Source organism: Lichtheimia ornata (genome assembly GCF_029851405.1).
Source record: "Lichtheimia ornata isolate CBS 291.66 chromosome Unknown scaffold00002, whole genome shotgun sequence".
In the NCBI taxonomy this organism is placed as follows: Eukaryota; Fungi; Mucoromycota; class Mucoromycetes; order Mucorales; family Lichtheimiaceae; genus Lichtheimia; species Lichtheimia ornata.
The window spans coordinates 212,981-234,116 of record NW_026695322.1 but is presented as its reverse complement, the minus strand read 5'-3'; the positions used below and the strand labels follow the sequence as shown (position 1 = coordinate 234,116).

The 21,136-nt window shown below is 44.0% G+C and overlaps 9 protein-coding genes across 9 annotated transcripts; 6 read left to right on the top strand and 3 right to left on the bottom strand.

Annotated features, from left to right (window-relative positions):
• Nucleotides 1-571: 571 nt before the first annotated feature.
• Nucleotides 572-5,910, top strand: O0I10_000575 (uncharacterized protein; the record flags this gene model as incomplete). The annotated part of the gene is made up of 6 exons (XM_058480684.1): nucleotides 572-653; nucleotides 759-971; nucleotides 1,072-1,097; nucleotides 1,199-1,271; nucleotides 1,360-1,813; nucleotides 1,881-5,910. The coding sequence occupies 6 exons, from the start codon at nucleotides 572-574 to the stop codon at nucleotides 5,908-5,910; spliced, it is 4,878 nt and encodes a 1,625-aa protein (XP_058348248.1).
• Nucleotides 5,911-8,122: 2,212 nt separating this feature from the next.
• O0I10_000574 (uncharacterized protein) lies at nucleotides 8,123-9,959 on the top strand (the record flags this gene model as incomplete). The annotated part of the gene is made up of 4 exons (XM_058480683.1): nucleotides 8,123-8,347; nucleotides 8,539-9,038; nucleotides 9,115-9,375; nucleotides 9,512-9,959. 4 exons carry the CDS (start codon nucleotides 8,123-8,125, stop codon nucleotides 9,957-9,959), a joined length of 1,434 nt encoding a protein of 477 aa, XP_058348247.1.
• Nucleotides 9,960-10,532: 573 nt separating this feature from the next.
• O0I10_000573 (uncharacterized protein) lies at nucleotides 10,533-11,897 on the top strand (the record flags this gene model as incomplete). The annotated part of the gene is made up of 9 exons (XM_058480682.1): nucleotides 10,533-10,707; nucleotides 10,780-10,855; nucleotides 10,926-10,996; nucleotides 11,077-11,155; nucleotides 11,227-11,251; nucleotides 11,310-11,395; nucleotides 11,452-11,496; nucleotides 11,572-11,725; nucleotides 11,787-11,897. The coding sequence occupies 9 exons, from the start codon at nucleotides 10,533-10,535 to the stop codon at nucleotides 11,895-11,897; spliced, it is 822 nt and encodes a 273-aa protein (XP_058348246.1).
• Nucleotides 11,898-12,195: 298 nt separating this feature from the next.
• On the top strand, nucleotides 12,196-12,799 carry O0I10_000572 (uncharacterized protein; the record flags this gene model as incomplete). The annotated part of the gene is made up of 4 exons (XM_058480681.1): nucleotides 12,196-12,286; nucleotides 12,347-12,388; nucleotides 12,464-12,712; nucleotides 12,777-12,799. The coding sequence occupies 4 exons, from the start codon at nucleotides 12,196-12,198 to the stop codon at nucleotides 12,797-12,799; spliced, it is 405 nt and encodes a 134-aa protein (XP_058348245.1).
• Nucleotides 12,800-13,006: 207 nt separating this feature from the next.
• On the bottom strand, nucleotides 13,007-13,582 carry O0I10_000571 (uncharacterized protein; the record flags this gene model as incomplete). The annotated part of the gene is made up of 1 exon (XM_058480680.1): nucleotides 13,007-13,582. One exon carries the CDS (start codon nucleotides 13,580-13,582, stop codon nucleotides 13,007-13,009), a length of 576 nt encoding a protein of 191 aa, XP_058348244.1.
• A 648-nt stretch (nucleotides 13,583-14,230) lies between these two features.
• O0I10_000570 (uncharacterized protein) lies at nucleotides 14,231-16,187 on the top strand (the record flags this gene model as incomplete). The annotated part of the gene is made up of 4 exons (XM_058480679.1): nucleotides 14,231-14,419; nucleotides 14,505-14,639; nucleotides 14,701-14,874; nucleotides 14,943-16,187. 4 exons carry the CDS (start codon nucleotides 14,231-14,233, stop codon nucleotides 16,185-16,187), a joined length of 1,743 nt encoding a protein of 580 aa, XP_058348243.1.
• A 386-nt stretch (nucleotides 16,188-16,573) lies between these two features.
• On the bottom strand, nucleotides 16,574-17,649 carry O0I10_000569 (uncharacterized protein; the record flags this gene model as incomplete). Its single annotated transcript, XM_058480678.1, has 7 exons — nucleotides 16,574-16,735; nucleotides 16,803-16,920; nucleotides 16,989-17,070; nucleotides 17,130-17,228; nucleotides 17,285-17,391; nucleotides 17,497-17,536; nucleotides 17,604-17,649. The coding sequence occupies 7 exons, from the start codon at nucleotides 17,647-17,649 to the stop codon at nucleotides 16,574-16,576; spliced, it is 654 nt and encodes a 217-aa protein (XP_058348242.1).
• A 93-nt stretch (nucleotides 17,650-17,742) lies between these two features.
• O0I10_000568 (uncharacterized protein) lies at nucleotides 17,743-18,464 on the bottom strand (the record flags this gene model as incomplete). Its single annotated transcript, XM_058480677.1, has 3 exons — nucleotides 17,743-18,118; nucleotides 18,186-18,302; nucleotides 18,364-18,464. The coding sequence occupies 3 exons, from the start codon at nucleotides 18,462-18,464 to the stop codon at nucleotides 17,743-17,745; spliced, it is 594 nt and encodes a 197-aa protein (XP_058348241.1).
• Nucleotides 18,465-19,373: 909 nt separating this feature from the next.
• On the top strand, nucleotides 19,374-20,559 carry O0I10_000567 (uncharacterized protein; the record flags this gene model as incomplete). The annotated part of the gene is made up of 4 exons (XM_058480676.1): nucleotides 19,374-19,619; nucleotides 19,822-19,862; nucleotides 19,974-20,233; nucleotides 20,369-20,559. The coding sequence occupies 4 exons, from the start codon at nucleotides 19,374-19,376 to the stop codon at nucleotides 20,557-20,559; spliced, it is 738 nt and encodes a 245-aa protein (XP_058348240.1).
• Nucleotides 20,560-21,136: the final 577 nt, after the last annotated feature.

Here is a 21,136-nt window from a genome sequence, read left to right as displayed (position 1 = left end):
TATGATGATGTTAGTGGTGATGATGATGATGATGAAAAAGAGAGTTCATGTGTTACTTTCTCCTTGCTGCGCTCCCTTATGTTTCCCGCTCCTCCCCCAACTCCTTTACTACTGACATTTTCGGATAATGAGTCGATCCCCGTTCGTATATGTTTTGTGCATCAGTTGATACGAAAGTGTGCATTGCACCGACACACACAGTAAGATTCTCCTTGCTTCTACGTACAGGCTCCTCGTTCTTTCCCCTTTAAACCCCCCAAATCCCTTTGAAATGTATGTGTAGGCTTGCTAGTAGTAAGGCGGAAGACACATATATGGGGCATGAACAAGAGCCACGGGCAAGAAAGCGAGAGATCAAACGAGGCACATGCGCATATTTACAAGATAGAGAAAGTTTCCACCCTTTTGTCCTTTGCCCCCTTCTCTCCTATTTCCCCTTGAAAAAAGCCCACCAGCAATCCCGTTTCTCTCTCTTTTTCATTTGTAGTCTCTTTTCTTCTTCTCTTTTTATCTTTTCTTTGCCACCGTTTTGTCTTTTGTTTCATGTTCCATTTATCGACTTCATGAAACGATGGCATTCGGTAGCAGCAATAGCTCGATTTCACCTTCGACAACCTCGTCCACTGCAAAAGAAACAACACCTGTTCAAGTGGGTGAGTTTATTCAGCATGAAATTATGTACAACATGAATCCCAGCAACTCATCATTTCTTCCCTCTCTCTCTTCTCTCTCTGCTCTTCTCTTCTCTTGATTATTAGCACTACGCGTACGTCCACTCACATCTCAAGATCGTGCGCAGCCTCGATTCTCTCAATCCACCGATTCCGATGTCATTAAAACCTTCGACACCACCGTCAATGTCGTTCCACACCAAAAGGCATTCACATTTGACCATGTGTTTGGCACCAACAGCACACAAGAACAAGTGTTTTCGAGCGTTGCGTCTAAACTAGTAGACCGGTTTATTGACGGTAAGCTTTGACACACAAGAGACGTGTATATGGGGGAGGGGTGGTCATCAAGTTGGCATCTATTTGTGATCTCATGCTCTTCCTTTTTTATTCATCACAGGTTACAATGTCACCATCCTGGCCTATGTAAGTAATGCATGATGATGACATGAGAAGTGAATAAGGAGAGGGAGCGAGAAAAAAGAGAACAACGTGCCAACTCGATGCTTGTCGTATGGGTTACACAGGGTCAAACATCTTCCGGAAAGACATATACTATGGGTACAGAAGTTAGTGACCATCCACATCCTGATCATCAAGGTATGTTGTATAATTCCATCCTATGCATGAAGAAACACTTATTTACTGACATTTGTATTTGTTGTTGTTGCTGCTGCTGCATCTATAGGCATTATCCCGCGTGCCATGGCTGCACTATTCCAGGAATTGTATTCCGATCCGACATCGCCGTCATCATCCACCTCACGTGCATCATCACCACTCTCATCATCCACACCCAAAATCAGCAAACGACATAGTAGCAGTGCCGTCAATAGCAATTTGAAAGCACCAAGTCGATTGATGCGGCCTTCATCCATGCTAACTCCGCCTAGCAACTTGAGTCGACGTGCCTCTTTTTCGGTTGAACAGCAACAACAACAACAACGACAGCAACCTGCCAATCGAAGATTTAGTGTCAAAGTATCCTTTGTGGAAATCTACAATGAGGACCTTGTGGATCTTTTGAATCCAGCACCTGCAGATGAACGACCACCTGTGACAATTCGGGAAGATACCAAAGGGCAAATTTATTGGACCGGTGTTAAGGAGGTACCTGTCGACAGTACAGAGGATGTACTAAGGTAAAATAGAGACATGCTGCATAAAAGGAGAAAACAAGCAAACTGATTGGCTACAACCTCCTTTTAGGTATCTGCAAATGGGAACACAAAATCGTGCGACTGGATCCACCGACATGAATGCCAAATCATCTCGATCACATGCCATCTTTTCAGTAACATTGCGTCAAGAAAAATGGATTGTCACTCCCAAAGCATCCGTATCCACAATGTCAACGAGTCAACAAAGACCACCCACACCTACATCATCTCGATCATCCATGATGCTTGGAAGACGTAGTAGTGGCGTCAATGTCAAAGCGATGGTTCAAGAATTACAACATCACCCCAACAATAGCAACAATGATGATGGCAAATGGGTCGTTAGCCATTCAAAGTTTCATTTTGTCGATTTGGCTGGATCTGAACGATTGAAACGCACAGCTGCTGAAGGGGATCGACGTAAAGAAGGCATCAATATCAATGCAGGATTGTTAGCTTTGGGAAATGTCATTTCGGCATTGGCTGATAGTACCACCAACAAACGTCCAGCCCATATCCCTTATCGTGATTCAAAGTTGACACGTTTATTGCAAGACTCATTGGGTGGCAATGCTACAACATTGATGATTGCATGTATCAGTCCCGCCGAGATCAACCTTGTGGAAACGGTGAATACCATCAAATACGCACATCGAGCTCGCAATATCAAGAATCGTGTTGAACGCAATGAGGCTGAGGAATGGCTCACCAATGACAACCCTGAGTTCTTACGTGGCATCATTAGCAAGCTTAAGGGTGAGGTGCGTAACCTAAAGTCATCATCATCGACATCCACAGCCAACAGCAGCAATAGCACACCCACATTTTCAAAGTCAACGGATAGCAGCACTATCATGACTCCCACATTATCATCATCAGCTACTACACAACTCACGGTGCCTGAAGTCGATCCTGTTACTACGCCAAGTGAGCAGCAGCAACAATTGGTGACCGATTTACGTAAGCAGATTGGAGATTTGCAAGTTGCTTTGCATAAGCAAAAGGATTTGGATTTCCAGCACCTTGTTGAGCCTGTCATTGAAGAATATGAAAAGTCCGTATCATCACTCGAATCACAGCTTGCTATGGCACGTGCTGCACTTGCTACTCAAGATCAAGCATTGGCTGATCAACAACAAAGACTCACTGAACTTGATGCCATGCGACAATCCGCCGTGGATAAGCTCAAGCAACATGAACAACAACAGCAGCAGGTGCATGTTTATGAAGAACAATTGCAATCATGCCGACAACAAGCACAAAAGCTCGAAGACCAAGCACGTGGTTACGAAGACAAGATACGGGATTATGAGCAACAGCTTCAAATGGCTGAGGAGCAAAAGGCAAAATGTGCAAAAGAAGTTGAAGCATGTGAGGCACAGCTACGTGATGTCAAAGAAGAAGCAACGCGACAACAAAATGAGAAGGCTCAATGGTACGAGCAACAAGTGCATGAATATGAGCAGCAATTGCAGATGTTTCGGAATCAGCAAGGAGAGAATGATTTAAAGAACGATGATGATGAGGCACTTCTTGGTCAACTCAAGCAACAGATTGATGAGTACGAGAGAAAGATGGCTGAATATCGAGCAAAGATTGCAAAGTGTGAGCAACAATTGAATGAGTCTTTGGTACATGCATCCAAGTTCGAGGTGGAATCAATACAATTGGGTGACAAGTTGCGACAAATGGAGGATCAACGTGCTGAGCTGCAACAAGCATCAAAGAGTTACGAATCACAAGCGAATGCATTACAGCTGCAGCTAACAGCCACCCAGGAGCAGCTGCAGCATGCTGACCAGCAACTGCAAGCCCAAAGTGAGCGCTATCAGCACGAGACTCACCAATGGCAACAAAAAGTCAACGACCTTGCACGTCAACTTGAAGAAATCACTGCTTTACGTGATGATGCTGTTAGCATACGTGATACTCAGGCACAAGAAATAGCTCGGCTTGAAACATGCTTACGTGAAGAGTTGCAACAGCGTGATGCCCGTCATGCCGATATTATGAACCATCAACGTAAGGTCCATCGTCAACGTCTGGACGAACTTGAATCAGCTCATCGTGACGCAAAGACATTGCAACTTGTTCAGCACAAGCAAGAAGTTATTATCCATGCACTCGAATCAAAGGTGGATGCCTTGGAACAACTTGTCGCCAACTTGCAAAAGCAACTCGATGACCGTGATCAGCAAATTGCCCAATTCACTCATGTTGTACAACACGTGCTTGATGAGGTTCATACCGTTGGATCAGAACGTGAAGATCTCGAGCGATTGGCTGCTAGTCTTGGAGATAGTATTCATGATCACAATATTGAAGCTGACAAAACACTTGCTGCTGTGAAGGAGCTGGAAGTGCAACATCGGCGAGAGGATGTCAAAGAAGAAGAAGATGAGGAGGAAGATGGATTGGAAATACGGATATTGGAACTTGAACAGCAAAGTGAATCAGCTATCAAAAAGATTCAAGCACTCGAGTGTGCAAAGCAACAATTGGAGAATGAACTTGAAAAGGCGAGGAAGCTTAATATGGATCAAGAGAATATTATTGCATCTTTGGAAACGTCACTACAAGCTATGCAAACTCGTTTGGAGGAAGCTGTTGCAAGCCATACACAGAAATCTGAATTGATCCAATCACTTCAAGAGCAGCTCAATCAACGTCGAAGATTAACCATCGACACGCGCATGAACCGAGATAGTGGGTTGCCTGATGAGCATCGGTTGTCAGCTGATAGCATTGCCAGCAAAAAGAAGAGTATCACTGCTATCGATTCCAAATCATCATTACCACCACCTCCAGCATCGCCATCATCATCAAGGAGAAGTCATAGTAGCTGTAGTGGTCGCAGCAGCAGCAGCAGCAGCAGTGAAGAAGATGAAGAGGATTTGGCAGTAACGCCTCCTGACAATGGATCTGAGTTGAGCAGTCTAGACAAGCTACAAGATCGTTATCGGCGTAAGCTTACAAGTGCGGAAGGACAAGAGGAGTTGCTTGGCAAGCTGATGCAGTTGATGGAGGAGAATTCCCAATTGTCGGTGCAAGTGAATGAGCTCGAGGCACAAATGATTTTGCAGCACAACCAGTTGACCCTTGAGAGCAAGAATCTAGAACTTAAGGTGATGAAGCTTGCAGCAGCCAATGAGCGATTAGAAAAAGAGGTAGAACAAGCCATGATTATACCCCGCAGCACAAGCAGCACAAGTAGCAGCAACATCATCAACAACAACGCAACTGCCACCAATCGAGATTCCATCCTCTTTAGTACTTCGCCGCCACAAACGCCACGTTCACCACCCAACACATTACATCAAAAGCTGCAACGCGACTGGTCATTATTTAGCTTGAAGAAATCGGGATCTTTGAGATCGATTCTCGACCAACCATCATCATCACCCAGTTCACCCTCATCATCATCACCCGATGAAGTCATGCTTGTTTCGCCTACAACTACAAACACCGCCAAACGAGGATCGGCACCATCAACAATGACAGCGATCCGAGAACAGCAACAACGTGTCTCGAACACCACTACTACCACTACGGATGCAGGATCACCTCCGCCATCGGCTCCCCCTTCGAACCCATTACCACCGGTCCCATCACCAGCTCGTTCGGTCTCGACACCTTTATTACAACGACAAACATCCAGTGGATCAACAGCCATCAGTGATTTATTCAACAACGGTGGCCATTTTACTTCGGAGCAATATGAAAAGATCATTCGATCCTTACAGCGTAAAATGAATGTGGCCGACGAAGACGTGCGTGCTCATCAACAAGTTATCGGCAAACTCGAAACACAGCTATCACGTTCAGAGAATGCTGTGCGTAGCATCAAACGACAACTTGATACGCTCAACCAAGAAAAGCAAACCTACATTCTCGAGCTTGAACATTTACGATCACAACAAAATGGTTGGCATGAAGAAGAAAGTGTTGAGAGAAACAGGCTGCTTGAGGAATTGGAAAATGAACGCATGCTTAAGGATAAAGCAGAACGTGCACGCACCATCCTGGAACACCGCATGGAGAAGCTCATGTGCAAACGCAACAAGTTTATGTGTTTCTAGTAGTAGTAGTTGTAGCACATTCAAATTCATATAGTCAACTACTCTATCATTCTACATCATCTACTATCATCATCATCACCACCACCACCACCATCTTCCCTCCCTCCCCTTTTTATTTGTGTTGTTGTAAAATATATATCCACTTCTCTCGTGCGTCCCAATTTCTCTTTTTAATATATAGTCAAGATGCAAAGACACTAGTGAGTGAACCATGTGCATGGTTGTCATGATGGTGGTACATGAAAGACGCAAATAGATAACAATGAAGGACATGTGCGTTGCTTGCTGGGTAGATGTTATTGGCTCATGGGCTACAAGAATTAACTTGATGATCACACAAAAAGTCTGGAAGACGTGGTGGTCGTCTAAAGGATGCACAAGATTTACAGTGACCAGCACGTGCATAAGCTTAAGCGAGCACAAAACGTGCACTGATGATGACTTTTGGCAGCGGAGGAAAGAGGCTAATAATCCAAGACCTTACCATTACCACCTAGACAGATTTTGTATTTTTAGATAGAGACCCAGCCTGCCAACTTTGGCCATCAGATATAGACTTTGTGTCACTTTATAGAAAATTCCGAACGACTGATCGTCGTCGACTTATGGTAACATGGAAACATCCCACATACATACATACATACACGCACACGCACACAACATAGGCTCCGCTTTCCCCGCCCTTGTTTTACCTGCTGTTGCTTACCTCACGTAGCCATCCAATCACCCCCGGCAGCAGCTGCCGCTTGTCCCAAGATAGCAAATCCACATTCACTGGCTATGTTCCAAAATAAAATGACGCATGAGTATGTAGGTGTGTGATGATGTACATGATAAGATCATACATATATACAAGGTTAATCGTTCCTGGATGCAAAAAAAGGGTGTTGGTGTGATACCTAACCCTCGAGCAATACAAAGTTAATTTGTAACACAACCCGTTGTCGCTCACACACACAAATCAAGATCCACCATCATCAACATCAATATCAGTAAGTAGCCCTTTTTTTTTACCATGTGAGAAAAATGATATCGGATATACAAGTGGTGTCTTTCTGCAATCCATATGCAAGGTGATAAATCGGGGGCTGATGAATGAGACACAAGCATGGCTCAAGGTGCATGCAATATCGGGCACTGTTATTATTATTGTCAGTGCGTTGCTATAAATGAAAGCAACGCCCGTTTCGACGTTAATGGTATGTGGGCAATGATAGCAATCAATAAAGCATAAAAAATGAAAGACCCGTTATACAAGTTTTAGGCCCACCTTTTCAGCAACGTCAGGTAACAACATCTCCCTTGCTGCTCGTCAACAATTCAACATCATGCTATACCCTAGTTCATTATCACCTTTCTCCCCCCAAAAATATCACTCGTCCCCCAATTAAGGCTTTTGAAGGGAACACGAGGTGTGGTGCTACGCACTGTGCTCCGTGTATAGTGCATATTCAGCTTGGTGGATATTTTGTTTGTGATGAGTATCGAGCGTGCATGCTGCCAAATCCCATGTCGGACGATCAAGCATAAGGGTCCCTTTCCTCCTTCAAACATCTCTTACATCTCCCACCTCCTTATAGGTAATTTGACTACCTCACACATACACACGCACACATAAATACACACACTTGGTTTTTTCTTTACCGGGGAATGATAGTGGTGTGAAAAGGGGAAGAAACAAAGAAAAATCTAAAGGGGTATATGTGTGAGGGAGGAGGATATTGGAGGGAGTGTGTGTGTGTGTGTGTGAGCGTGTGAGTGATGGAGTGAGATTATGTGTGTGCAAAGGATAAGCGAGAACAAGGCGGAGAATGGATCTCATAATGGGTGTGCGTGCGTAGCGTATAGGTATAGGCTACAACTCGCTGGGCTGGGCTAATGTGGATGCAAGTTTGGGTAGGCGTGGGTGTGCAATTGATGTGAGTTGTAATTGATGTATACTCGACTTGGCCCAGAATATGTGACACGATGTCTGTGTTGCGTTCTTTTTTGTTTTGTTTTGCCACTATCGACTCTAACTAATAAACGTTTGAGTAACAGCAACTAATTTGGCTCTGCACATCCAGGTTCCACTTGTTCCCCCTCATCGCTATCGCACCCCCTTTGACCTTTTTAGACACCCCCCGCTTTCACCCCCCAAATTTCGTACTTGTGCTTTCTCCTATATAAGACTCGCTATCTTGAATCAACCCACTCCTTCTGCTTTTTCCCAATGTCGACGCAAGATCTGTATCATATTAGCCAACGCATCGCACCACGACAAAAGATGCCCGAGCAACAACAACAACCCAACCAAGTCATTGTGCCTTCTATGTTTGTGCCTGGACCCTTTTATTATTACCAGCTGCCACCTTATCTGGCGCTGCCTACTACTACTACTACTACAGCTGCAGCTGCTCCCATCCATTATCCACGGCTTGCTACACACACCACTGCCGTAAGTGCCCAATGTTTTTTATCCCTACGACGATGACGACGACATAAAGTGCATAGCAACACAATGCACACACATTTCACACACACACATTTTTATACCCATGTTTGTCGTTGTCGTCGTCGTGCCATTCTATTTTTACTCCGTAACTCACCATTGGCAACGCATGATTCTATATCACCCCCATCCCACAGTACCCTCCACCTATTCATCATACCCTGGAGAATGCCACTATTACATATGATACGATGGTCGTTGAGCATAGCAAGGATTTAGTCAAGGACGTGTTTTTCTCTCCTGCAATGACTACAACGGAAGGAAGAGACTCTGAAGGCTCCTCGATCTGTGGGCAAAGTGATAGCGACGAATCTGATGTTGCCTCCTTTTCTCCCTCTGACTTACTTCAAGACGACGATCCATTGTTTTTTATTGGTCTCGATCTTAATGAAACCACCACCACTACCAACAAGGGCGCTAATGCTGCTGCTGCTGCCGCCGAGAAACAATCTTCAAAGAAAAAGCAACCTTCTTTGCTTGGCAAACGACGTTCCCGAAATAACACCACCACCACCCTTGATAACGTCAAGAAGGCCAAAACCAGCAATGCTGTTAGCCTACCCGGTTCACCCTTGATGGATTATTTTGAGGAGGATGCCTCAACTGAAGAATCATCGGATGATGATGATACCCAAAGGTAAGCTGATGGAGCTGGAAAGTGACGGGAATTTCCATTTGGGTGGGAAACTGAACCTTTCCTTTTTCCTTGGCAGTGTTGCGGATCTCCAATCCATTTCAGCAGCCGATGATAACGAGTCAACCGCTTCGTGGGAAGAGCGCGCTGAGCTCTTTGAAGAAGCCGAAGAGGAAAAGTTACAACAACAGCAACAACAACTTGTTGAACCACGCCCAACGCAACAACCCACGATCTATCAAAAGTTGACCAAGGCTAATGTTGACTGGTGCCGATACTGTGGCACCACTGAAGGTGTCAACTGGCGCCCTGGACCATGGGGAAAGCGGACATTGTGCAAGTAAGTATAGACTTTCAGGGCAGGGGTGATGTGTGTGTGAATGATGTTTCTACCATTTCCATGGTAGATGCACGTGCACCAAACGCGTTGAATCGGCCAACAATTTTACTTATCATGTTGTCAACTTTTTTTTTAGTAAACATGGATGCGATTACAAGGGCTATGGATTTGCATGCAAGTTACCACGCCTTGATCTGACAGGATTTGCAAACGAAGCTATCCATGATCGTGATAGACCTGTGCTTCAGCTATTTTGCTCAGTGTGCCATCATCAAGAATCATGGGAAGGAAATGTGTTGGTGCGCTGTGAAGGTTGTCCAAAAGCTGTGCATCAACAATGTGCAGAACCACACCATCAATTATCAGATGCTTTTGTGGCGGGTGATGAACCCTGGTTCTGTGATCCCGCTTGTCAAGAAAATGCACGAAGGAAACGCATCGTTGTGGAGTTGCCAAGAAAGCGTTTACCTCTTATGTGTGCTCCCAAGAACAATAGCAGCAACAGCAGCAGTAACGCATCGTCTCCTTCCTCTTCACCCATGTTGCATCGCCGCATCTCCTCTTCATCATCCTCATCTTCATAGATATGGTTTCTTTTTCTTTCTTCTACCACAACCACACCACATCTTTTTATACACTCTCACAATCATGCATGCACACTGACACACAAACACTCACACTCACACACTACACACACACACACACACACGCATCATACCTTTTTTTTCTACTTCTTGTTCTTTTTTTTATTATCGACTCCATGCTTTGTATATAGTCTACACTAGGCCGCCAATCACTCTCTCCCCCCAACATTTGCATGCCTCTTTATGGTATCTACGCTTTCTTAATACAATCACACACGCACGTTAATGATGTCTTCTCCCTTCAAATCAAATTTGCTTTATTCAATGTGTTGTAAAAAGGGTGGCAATAGTAGTTGGATGGTGTTCTCCACAGTCACGACAACGATAAAGGATGATGGGAGATTGGCTCTCATACACACACACACACACACACACACACACACACGCGGCACGTTCGCCCACGCGCATCCTATCTTTTACCACACGTTAACTTGAAGCCTTCCGACAACGACACATTCTCCGCACAACAATAGCTTTGTTCCATATACTTACACCAGTGCGTTGTGATATTCCATGGATCGCAAATCACGGACATCACGATCAGCATCGTTGGAAGAGACCAATGAAGAGCTCAGTCTTTGGAAGCAAATATGCACCTCTCTCGCCAAATTGGAGAACATCCAAAAGGAAACCGAATCAGTCTTGAACAATATCAACAAGATCCACCTTGCTGTCAATTTTGATGAAGGTGGGTAGGGAGACCAGCATAGGCAATGGGAGAAGCTTGTTGACATGGAGAGCATCATCCTTATTGTTGTAGGCATCTCGTCCACGTTGTCTCAACGTCTCAAGGAGTATTACCAGAATGGTATCAGCTTGTCATCCACCGAGTCAAGGTAACATGCCAAAAGTCGAATGGATGTGATCCGCGTATCATCATCTCATGCATACATGCCCCACATCTAGGACCATCAACGATATCATTGAGAAAGTATCCGTCTTGATTGCATTGAGAGAAGCATCCGAAAACAGTAATGGTAAACAAGGATGATGATGAAGGATCATGTGGGTGTGTGGGTGTGTAATGGGATGATTGATTCATGCATTCATGATATAGAGCAAAAACGCAAGAAACGGAAAACTGAAGCTGATGAGCTCAAGCATGCATCACCTGGATCAGGCAAAAAATCCAATAGGTGGGTTTCTAATGTGTGCGACCAACACGTTATACAAGTTTATGCATCCCATCTAATCGTTGATTTTACAGTGACATCATTCTTCCTGGTATCACGGTAAGGGAAGAGAAGAAACATGAATGACAACATGATGCTAAACAATGGGCAATCTTAGGTCGCTGCCAAACAACCAAAGCAAAAGGATAAGAATGAGGAATGGATCCTTGCAGTGGTTATCAGCTTTCATCCCGACAAGAACAAGTAGGTGTTTTCATGGACTCGAGATATGGATGGCAATGCTCACATGGGTCTTGTAGGTATCATGTTGAGGATATAGATCAAGATGAGTCTGGGCAAAAACAGTAAGTTAATAGGAGGAGATTGACCACATTGACATGAGGATGACGTTATTGAACTTTTCTTTTTTTCATCCACAGGCGATACTTTATACCATCAAGGCATGTTATTGCCGTGCCAGAAAGCCATGAGATACGTCACCTTCCAGAGCTCAAAGCAGGACAAGATGTGCTAGCATTGTATCCGGGAACGACTTGCTTTTACAAGGCAACGGTGATACTACCCCCAAAACAGGTACGTTAAGTGGTTGCTAGGCAACGGATATTAAGATTGACTCATATGACGTTTTATTTAGAACAAGGATGTTAGCTCGCCGGGTACTTACAAAGTACAATTCGAGGATGACAACAATGAAATGAAATACGTCATGCCAGGTCATGTTCTTGAAATGCCAAAGTCAAAATAAGCTAGCAACCACCGTTCCTGCATGAAATTTTCTTGTATCTCAGATTTCACTCTCTCTCCCTTGTCCTCTTCCCTCCCTCCCTCAACTCCCTTGTCATACTTATCCTCTTACAGCATTCTCTTTTGTTTATTGTTCATCGTCCCCAAATTTTCCTCTCAAACACACTCGCACACAAAGCTCCTCTTATCTTGACGTAATATCTTCGCAATCATCTCACACAACGCACCTTTTATATATATATAACTTTATAAAGCATTCCACGCATTTCTTTTTTGCAAGTTTCATTGTCTTTTTAAGAATGTCGAAGCAACAACAACAACGCCAATACAACGACGCTAACTTTGTTGTTGAGGATAAGAATGATCCTCATCGTGTCTTTGGATACCGCGGTACGTAATTAAGCAAACAATGAAATAGTTTTCATTTATTCATGCCATGAGTCTTTTTAGAGGGCGAGACCCAAAATGCCAATTACAATGAAGCAGATAATGGCAAGTCATACATAGCAGGGAGATGTACATGTGTCAAATGTAACTAAAACTAAATTCTCTTATATACATACATAGCCTATGTCCCTGCTGACCAACGACAGGATAACATTCATTCGGATTTCTGGAGTGCCGACAATCAAGATGAAGAACGCAATGATCCAGCAGTATTTAGCCAAAACCAAAGTGACCCTGATCGACATGTTGCTGCCGAAGTTGCTCAAAGCCATAACATGGGTCGGTCCAAGGAATCACGTATGAAGAGCGCTCAACGTGCCAGTGACACTTACCAGGAAGCTACAGGCAATCCACTCGAGATTGATAAGCGTAAGTCAATTGAAAAGAAGATGCATGATGATGATGTGCTCATCCACCCATCCATTACTTTTAGAGGGACGTGTTGTCGAAGAGTAAAAATAAAATCCAAACTTTTGTGATGTATGTGTATATAAAAATAGGATGATCTTTTAATGGGTAATTGAGGATAATGGTTGTCGTACATGGGATGTCGTGAGTGTAGATGTGTGAGTGTGTGTCAACAATGATTCAAATAGGGTTGTGTGTGTGTGTGTGCGTATAGTAAAGGATGGTGTGTGTGTGATAATGATGGCGGACTCGTCGTTAAGCATCTTGTTGATGAATCTCGGCCAATGCTTTCTTGAGCTCTTCGCTTTCATGATCGAATCGCAATCCTGTCTGGAAGGCCTCGGCAGCATCTTGAGAACGATTCATGCCCAACAAGGCTTTACCCTTTCGAAACCATCCCTTGCTCCACTCGCGCTTCAACCGAGTCACCATTTCCGCATCCACCAAAGCATCGACATAATTCTCCATAGCCAAGTGTGCTGCTGATCGATTTGACAATACAGGAGATAACTCTTCACGCACGTATTGGAATGCGAGTGGTTCCCATAAAGGACGTCCCCACGAAAGGTCCACAGCCATGGTATAGAAACGAACAGCTTCAGTATAGTTGCCACTCTTGAAATACTTGTTGCCTTCTTCCTTGAGTCGATTCACTTGTGCTGAACGTACGGGATTGGCAGCATTGGGTGGAGGAATCTCTTTGACTTGTTTCAGTGTTGCAGCGAGAGCATTGTGCGAGGTCCAATCAATGTCGCAATCTGTACATGTCTCAAGAGCGTGTTCCTTGCAGAGGATCCTGTCGCCGTCATTGGATACTGTGACATCAATCATCTTGAGCGAGAAAGAATAAAGAGGTTGAGGAGAGGAGGAGGAGAGGAGAATAAAGCGCGGCCCGCGTAAAGCACGGATATTGATTGATGCTTCTTAGGTGGTGTGTGTGGTGTGGTGTGGAACAATGATTGGATCGAGTATTTCGGACCTCCGATAGGATCCCAACTTTTTTTCAATCAAGGGATTGATTGATCCTTGAGTATGTGCGTATCCCAAGCGTGTGCGTGTGTGCTGTGTTAAGCAATATCGCTTGTCCCTGAACATGTAAATGATTACTATTTATCCGATAAAAGCATTTTGCTGCATTATTTTCTTTTCTGGAATCCCTCAAAGCATAAGCCCCTAATCTACGTATAGCCACATGCATAATCCCACCCACCCACCCACCTTGAATGACCCCACTGTGTACGTACATATTTTTAGTGATTATCACATAACATAGCTGCACCTGGATAGATATTCCTAACCATGCGCTCACACGTGAGGTCATGGTTGTTTGCTCCTAACAACTCGACATACATGGATAGACAAAAACATCATGCACATCAACAAGAAAAAAAAAGTTATAAAGTCGATCTTCTCCTTCCATAATTTCCATCATCCATCTTCTTCTTTCTCTCTCTTTCTTTTGTTTCCACCTTTCATCACATGAGAAAGATCCTTGATCTATTATTCTTGGCGGCTATTGCTAAAGCTGTCACTTTCCGTGTCGTTGCTCCTGGTGCCACTGATGTTCAAGTATCAGTCAATGGTCAACTCACCAAGCTTACTGCCTCTGATCCAGACGTGCCTTACTTTACAGGTGATGCCAATGCTTCTCCTGATTCAAAATACAAGGTATTATCACTATTGACAAAAATGGATCCGATGATGGAAAGGAGGCGGATCATTTTAGCATTTATATACTAAACAAAGCATGCAGTACGTGGCTGGTGGCAATGCTGAGCCTTTTGACCGAACATTGGAAGAAGGCCGTGACAAGACTCGAAATGATTTCTTTAATCGTTCAATTACCTATGCAAACATCCCTAAGCTGCCATTCCCTATCCCTGAAAATGTAAAGCTTGATTACTTGATGACATGCAGTAACATACTAACTTGTACAATGTATGACTTAGCCATGGACACGTAGTGGCAAGGAAGCACCCATGTTTGATTCCAACTATATACCCACCATTTTCATGACCGGCAACCCTGCTGACATGGATAATCTTGTCAAGAACGTGCCTGCCACCTTATACAATGATACCAAATTTACATTTATTGGTCCCGAAGAAGTACTTGTGTACAAGGCAAGTACAACAATAGGGTGTTACAGAATTCCTTTTCTTGATAGCTAATGCAAGTTTTAAACATCTAGGGATGCTCTTTTGGTATTCATGGAGCAGGAAAAAAACACAACAACAACAAACAAAGCTGGAGATGGACGTTGCCTAAAGGACAAAACATCTACAATCGTAACTATATCAAGCTACGACATATGGAGGAAGACCCAACACAAATGCGTGAGAAGCTCTATTCCGATATCCTGCAAGCCATGGGAGTTTATGTAGGCGATGCCAATGTCGTGCGATTCTACATTAATGGACAAGGTTTCGGCACCTTTTGCATGTTGGATGATATCGTTCAGTATTCATACATCAATGCAGTATTCTATGATGGCAAACCACCACAACAATTGGGTCCCCTTTATGATGGTGCATCTGGTGCCGATTTTCAAATTTCCACGGACGAGTACGGATCATGGATTCCCAATCCTGCAAGTCCCGAGGATTCAAGTGCATTGGCACCCATCTCTGAGCAAATCAATCATACGAATTACAAGGATGATAACCAAGTAGCCAACTTGTCCAAGGCTATTGACCTCGACCAATTCATGCGTTTCATGGTGATGGAATTCCTTGCTGGTCATTGGGACGGCTATTGGATGGAGCAAACCAACGATGGTGCCTACCGTGATCCAACAGACAACAACAAATGGTATTACCTTGGCCAAGACTTTGACGCTACCTTTGGTGTCAATCTTGCACAGGATCGTCAATTTGTTGCTACATCGTACAAAAACTATCCCCAACTTTTCCCAGGTGGCGTACTGATCAACAATTTGCTGCAAAACCCGCAGATGCGTACACGTTTTGAAACGTATTTGAAAAACACAACTGCCATTTTATTCAACAATTACACGCTCACGAATCGTGTTCTCGAGTATCAAAAGTTCCTTTTGCCCGATCTTGAATGGGATCGATCCATCAAGCAACTCTCACCTGGTATCAACTTTGGATGGACATTTCCTCAAGTGACCCAAAACCTCTGGGAAGGTGTAGCAGCGGGTGCTACACCCAATGTTACTGGTGGTGCCGAATGGGGATTGCTTGAATGGGTAACTGCCAAGAGCGAAGCTGTGGCCAAGGATCTTAATGTTCAAATCGTGCAGCATCCAGTGGGCCCACCTGAAGATGCAAAAGATGCATCAGCCCCTACTTCACCAGGGATGGCACCCAATGGTTCTCAATCAGCAGCAGCAGCTTCATCGTTCATCAAACCTTTTATCGGATTCGTTTATGCCGCCTTGGCTGTGTCAACCGGTGCCCTACTTGGATGGTGATCATGATCATGATCATCATCACATGATCCAAATAATGACACGAAACATACCCTCTTTTATGGATTGGCGTGGGACAAAGAGCTTCCACCACCATCATCATCACAATAACAACACTCATTGTATTACTGTAGTTACCCTTTATTCACAATAAAGTTTCATTATGCTGTTTATCATTCGAAAAAGTTCGCTGTTGGCTTATCATCACCATCATGTCTCTATCTTCTCAACCCCTTTATTTTGCCGGAGAAGAATAAATGCAGGAGTGAGAGACTCGCATCAACATTGCTTCCTGATGTTCTCTTGTCTTCCAAAACATATACGCACACACAAGTGGATGGCACATCAATAATTGTTTCAAAGCGAGAGAGGGTGGTTTATAATAATAATCAAATCAAATTATTGCTACGATGTTGTTGCTGTTGTTGTTGTTTGACTTGTGCTGCAGAAGGAGGCGGTGGAAGAAGAGGAATGGCACCACCTGCGCTCGATCCACCACCACCACCACCAGTGGCAGGGGTTGCTGGCTTGGGTCGATTTGTGCGTTTGGCCTTTTGAAAATGCATAGTTCCATTAGCATCTCTATCCCGTCATTCCCAAATAACAAATAATACTTACCCCTACGTTACCAATGCTGATGCTGATGGTTTGTCCTTCTTTGAGACTGTAATCCTTTTTTGGGAGTTGTTCAGCTTGTTTGGCTCGTTCAACAGCTTGCTTTTCAGCTCGGATTTGTCTATACATTCATCGGTCAGCTTTCGTGTCTTGGTCTCTCACATCATGTTCCTTGTTGAATTTACTCACTTTGCAAAATCCTGAAGGGCCACATTAAAGTCAAATGCATCGCTTCGTTCCTGAAAACCCATACCGATGAAAGCGTGGCGGCCTACCATAGTCCATATCAGTTCATGTCATTCGTATATTGTGGTACCCAAGTATACAGACCTTCATGCTCGATCTTCAACACAAAATAGCGGCTGGAATCCAACACTGCTTCCACTGCACTACCCGTTGTACTATATGGACACAATGCAAACAACTCACCTAACATCCCCAAGTTAATCCATGTCATCTTTTAATATCATGATCGTTAGCCTTACCAGTGTTGGCATCTTCCAAGCGGATACTGCAGCTTTCACCTTTGGTAATGATACGCAAACGGCCCTTCCAGAGATACGAGCTTCCCAAATCGCCCCATTCAGCCGCTCTGTAGATGGTGGTTGTTGTTCAGTTGAGATGCAAGAGTTCCTCCCTCCCAATGACTCCATGGAGATCCCCTCGTTGTACCGCATCATCTCGTAGTGTAATGTACCTGTATCCTCTAGCAGCTGTTCTTGGTGGTATCCGATAGACTGCAATAAAGACAATAGCATGAGCAATTGAAATAGCAAAGAGACCGTCAATGAGGTAGTTTATTACCAAAGCATTCGCGAATGATTAGCAAGACACTTTCATAGTCTTCCATTTTTGTAATATAGAGTGGCGGGAAAAGAAGGGATATGAGTGGATGGGGGGAGGGTGGTGGAGATAATATGAAAAAGAGAGAGAGAGAAATCGATCAAGCATCTAGCATATGAGGGCGTGCATTCTTGTACTCTTCAAAGGATACCTCGTTTTTGGAGGATTGGTATCGTGTAAGCACTATGGATTTGCGCACCTTGTCATCAATCTTGCCACGGTAACCACCTTTACGCAATAATGAATCGATGGCTTCAACCTTGGTCCAACCTTGATCCGGTATCACTTCTGGCAAATAGGTAGCTGTGCGCTTGTGGCCATGATCATTGATAAACTCAATCCAAATGCCATGTTTACCAATCTCCCAATCAAGATAATCGTCCCCTTCTTCAAAATCGGTCAACAAGGATACCCCGCATGACAAGAGTGGCACTTCCTGCAATCTGATGGGGTTGAATCGCCGATCATGGAGTGCACTACGTAGGGTGTAATGTAAGTGTGTGTATTAAATGGCGTAATAGCCTCCTCTCCTGTTGTGCTTACCTTGTCAAAGCATATTCTTTTAACCCTCGTCGTAGAGGCATCGCATTAAAATTGCCAATGCATCCTCGTAAATGCTTTTCGTCGTAGGCCGCTATATTCCAAGTAACAAAGAGAGGACTACAAAGGACGTTTAGTATCTATATATACACGCCATGAACATGATAAGAGAAATACATACTATGGTGCATCTTCAAACTCTGCCTCAGGAGCTTGTTCTTGTTGCAAATGGGCAATAAGGACGTCAAAGCAGTAGAAACAATGCTCCTTGGTAGCGACCATGATTCAACCCCCACTGAAATGAAAAGAAAGAAGAAGAGAAAAAGAGACGATAATGTTTGTAGCCACACACCATCCACACATTTATCAATCAAAATGCCTACTCTGGGAAATCTGAAACTCCGTATCAGTGGTCATGTGTCTAAGAGTACCCACACAGCTACCATGTACATCCATTCACACTACAAGTCGATGATGACCTCACCAATAGTAAAGCTACATTTGAGTACCTTACGGGTAGTAGTAAAACATTACGATAGCAGTCCGCTTGTTTTTGACAACAAAGAAAAGTGCATTGTTCATGCGACCTGATAAGGAAAAATCCAAGATGAATGGTTCCTTCTTCCTCCCCTTGTGGGGGATTTGAAATTTAGGGTACTTGGCACATGATAGATAAATTTTTCCATATGTTTTGCTTGCATTGCCCTGATATTTGTGCCCACACAACATTTCAAAACCTAACCGACAGGAATCATTCATTGCTCTATGTTTATTTTTCTCACGCATGTCCAAGCATAATACGAGTAGCACATACGCACACCCACACCCACACCCACAATAACATCATTCTTGCTGGATTTGAGGTCTACCATCATTCACTTACCTTTTCCGTCAACCTTGTTCACATAAATGCAATGCTGCATATTCCCCCATTTTCAATCGAATCCACCAATCATTCACCGACCTGACACAATCAGATTAACACCGTCGTACGTTTGTGTAAAAAAGAGCTGATGATGCTGATGATGTGTCCACGTCGGGGGGAGGAGGTGGAGGTGGGGGACTACCACTACCACCCCAAGTCCGATGTTCGCCAAACGATAAAAAGGCCATTGATGAGCTGTCCTCTTCTTCTTCCTTGTCCCACTTCTTCTTGTTCAATAACTTCTTCCTTACTACAAATCTTCAACCATGGCTCCTCTTGTTCCCCAACAACAACATGAAGTTCATGAAGACTTCACCTTGTCTACCTTGATCCAAAAGATCCATACTGTGCTTGGTCCTGATGGTGGTCTTGACTCTGAGCATATTGATCCCAACGAAATCATCCACTTGATGGAGCAATACAGTTCCAATGCCAAGGATTGGTCCCAATACACTATCTTTGATCACTCTCGTGCCTATACTCGTAATTTGATCGATGATGGCAATGGCAAGGTGTGTAAATCGTTTGGTGTGTGTGTGATAGAGTGATGTCGTTTTTGCTTTCATCTTGGCTGTTTCAGCTGGTGATGGAAAAAAGGCAAATGGCATGGCGTGTGTGTGTGTGTTGTGTGTGATCATCGTCGTTGTGTTGGATTTTGTTGTTGTTGTCGTCGCTGTGATACTAATATTGATTTCTTTTTCCCGGCTCGATTAGTTTAATCTCATGATCTTGGCATGGAGCAAAGGACAGCAGAGGTAGGTGTTCTTTTTCCTTCTTTGCAACCGGGCTTGTCGTCATTATTTTCACACGGCATTGTCATGGTTGTTGTTGTACTCCTGCTGACTCACGTTGTTATTGGTGCTTAGTCCAATCCATAATCACGCTGGGTCGCATTGCATCATGAAAGTATTGGATGGTGAGCTGAGCGAAACCCAATACGCTTGGCCAAAGCCGTCGTCGTCGTCCCCCAAACAAGATTCATCAGCGTTGTCGGAAGCCGATTCGTCAGATATCACTGATGCTGTGGTGACACATGCTGATGGTGATGAGAAAAGACCTGATGGAAAACAGATGAAAGTCATCAACCTCACACGTCTTTGCCCGAATGAAGTGACCTATATTCATGGTGAGTTATATTTCTTACTTCTTGGAGGATTCTAAGAATTCCCACACATACACTCGCCCAACCCAACAACTCCCCCCTGCCTATTACTAAAAGAAAAAAAAAACAAAACCGGCTAAACTCTTGCTTACCTTTTAGACAAGATTGGCTTGCACCGTATTGCTAACCCTGACCCGGAACATGGTGCAGTATCGCTTCATCTGTATACCCCTCCTTATCAGGTGTGCAAGACCTTTGAGGAAGATAGTGGTCGTGCCCGTCAAGGCGGCAAGTGCACCTTTTACTCTGTAAGGGGTAAACGTTGCAGCAATAAGGATTCACAATTGTAAATAAAATATGATATCGAGTTTGTAAATGAAAGTAAAGAGTCGAATGGGTTGCATGTTGTGTGAGGAAACAAGAGGGGAACAACCGTTGCATGGTCACCGCTCCGTCTTTTAAGAATGGAGTCGTTTGAATACATCTTGTCGACCACTCTTTGAGCTCGACGATGGCGAAATCGCCCTCCATTTTCATTGGCTGAGGGGCAGATGATGCGATACCTTGCCTGTTTTAGGAGCTGGAGCTCAAACTTTGTTGTATCAGATGATAATCCATTCTCAGATGAATGCTTGTATGCTCACACAAAGCAATCGTGTGGGATAAGAAATAAGCGAATGATGATTTACAATGGTAGCAAAAAGTGTATTGGAAGTAAAAGGAGGGATACATGCATGAGATAAGAAAAGAGGAGTACTACCAATATAGAGGAAGGATGATGGTGGCCGTTGGTACATCCATAATCATAGACCAAGTCTTCCTTCCCTATGCGACGACCGATGGAACATTGAAAAGGGGGAGGAGAGTGATGGTATACAACGACGACGACAACAAGAGGAGCAATACGTAACTGAACGAAGTAATATC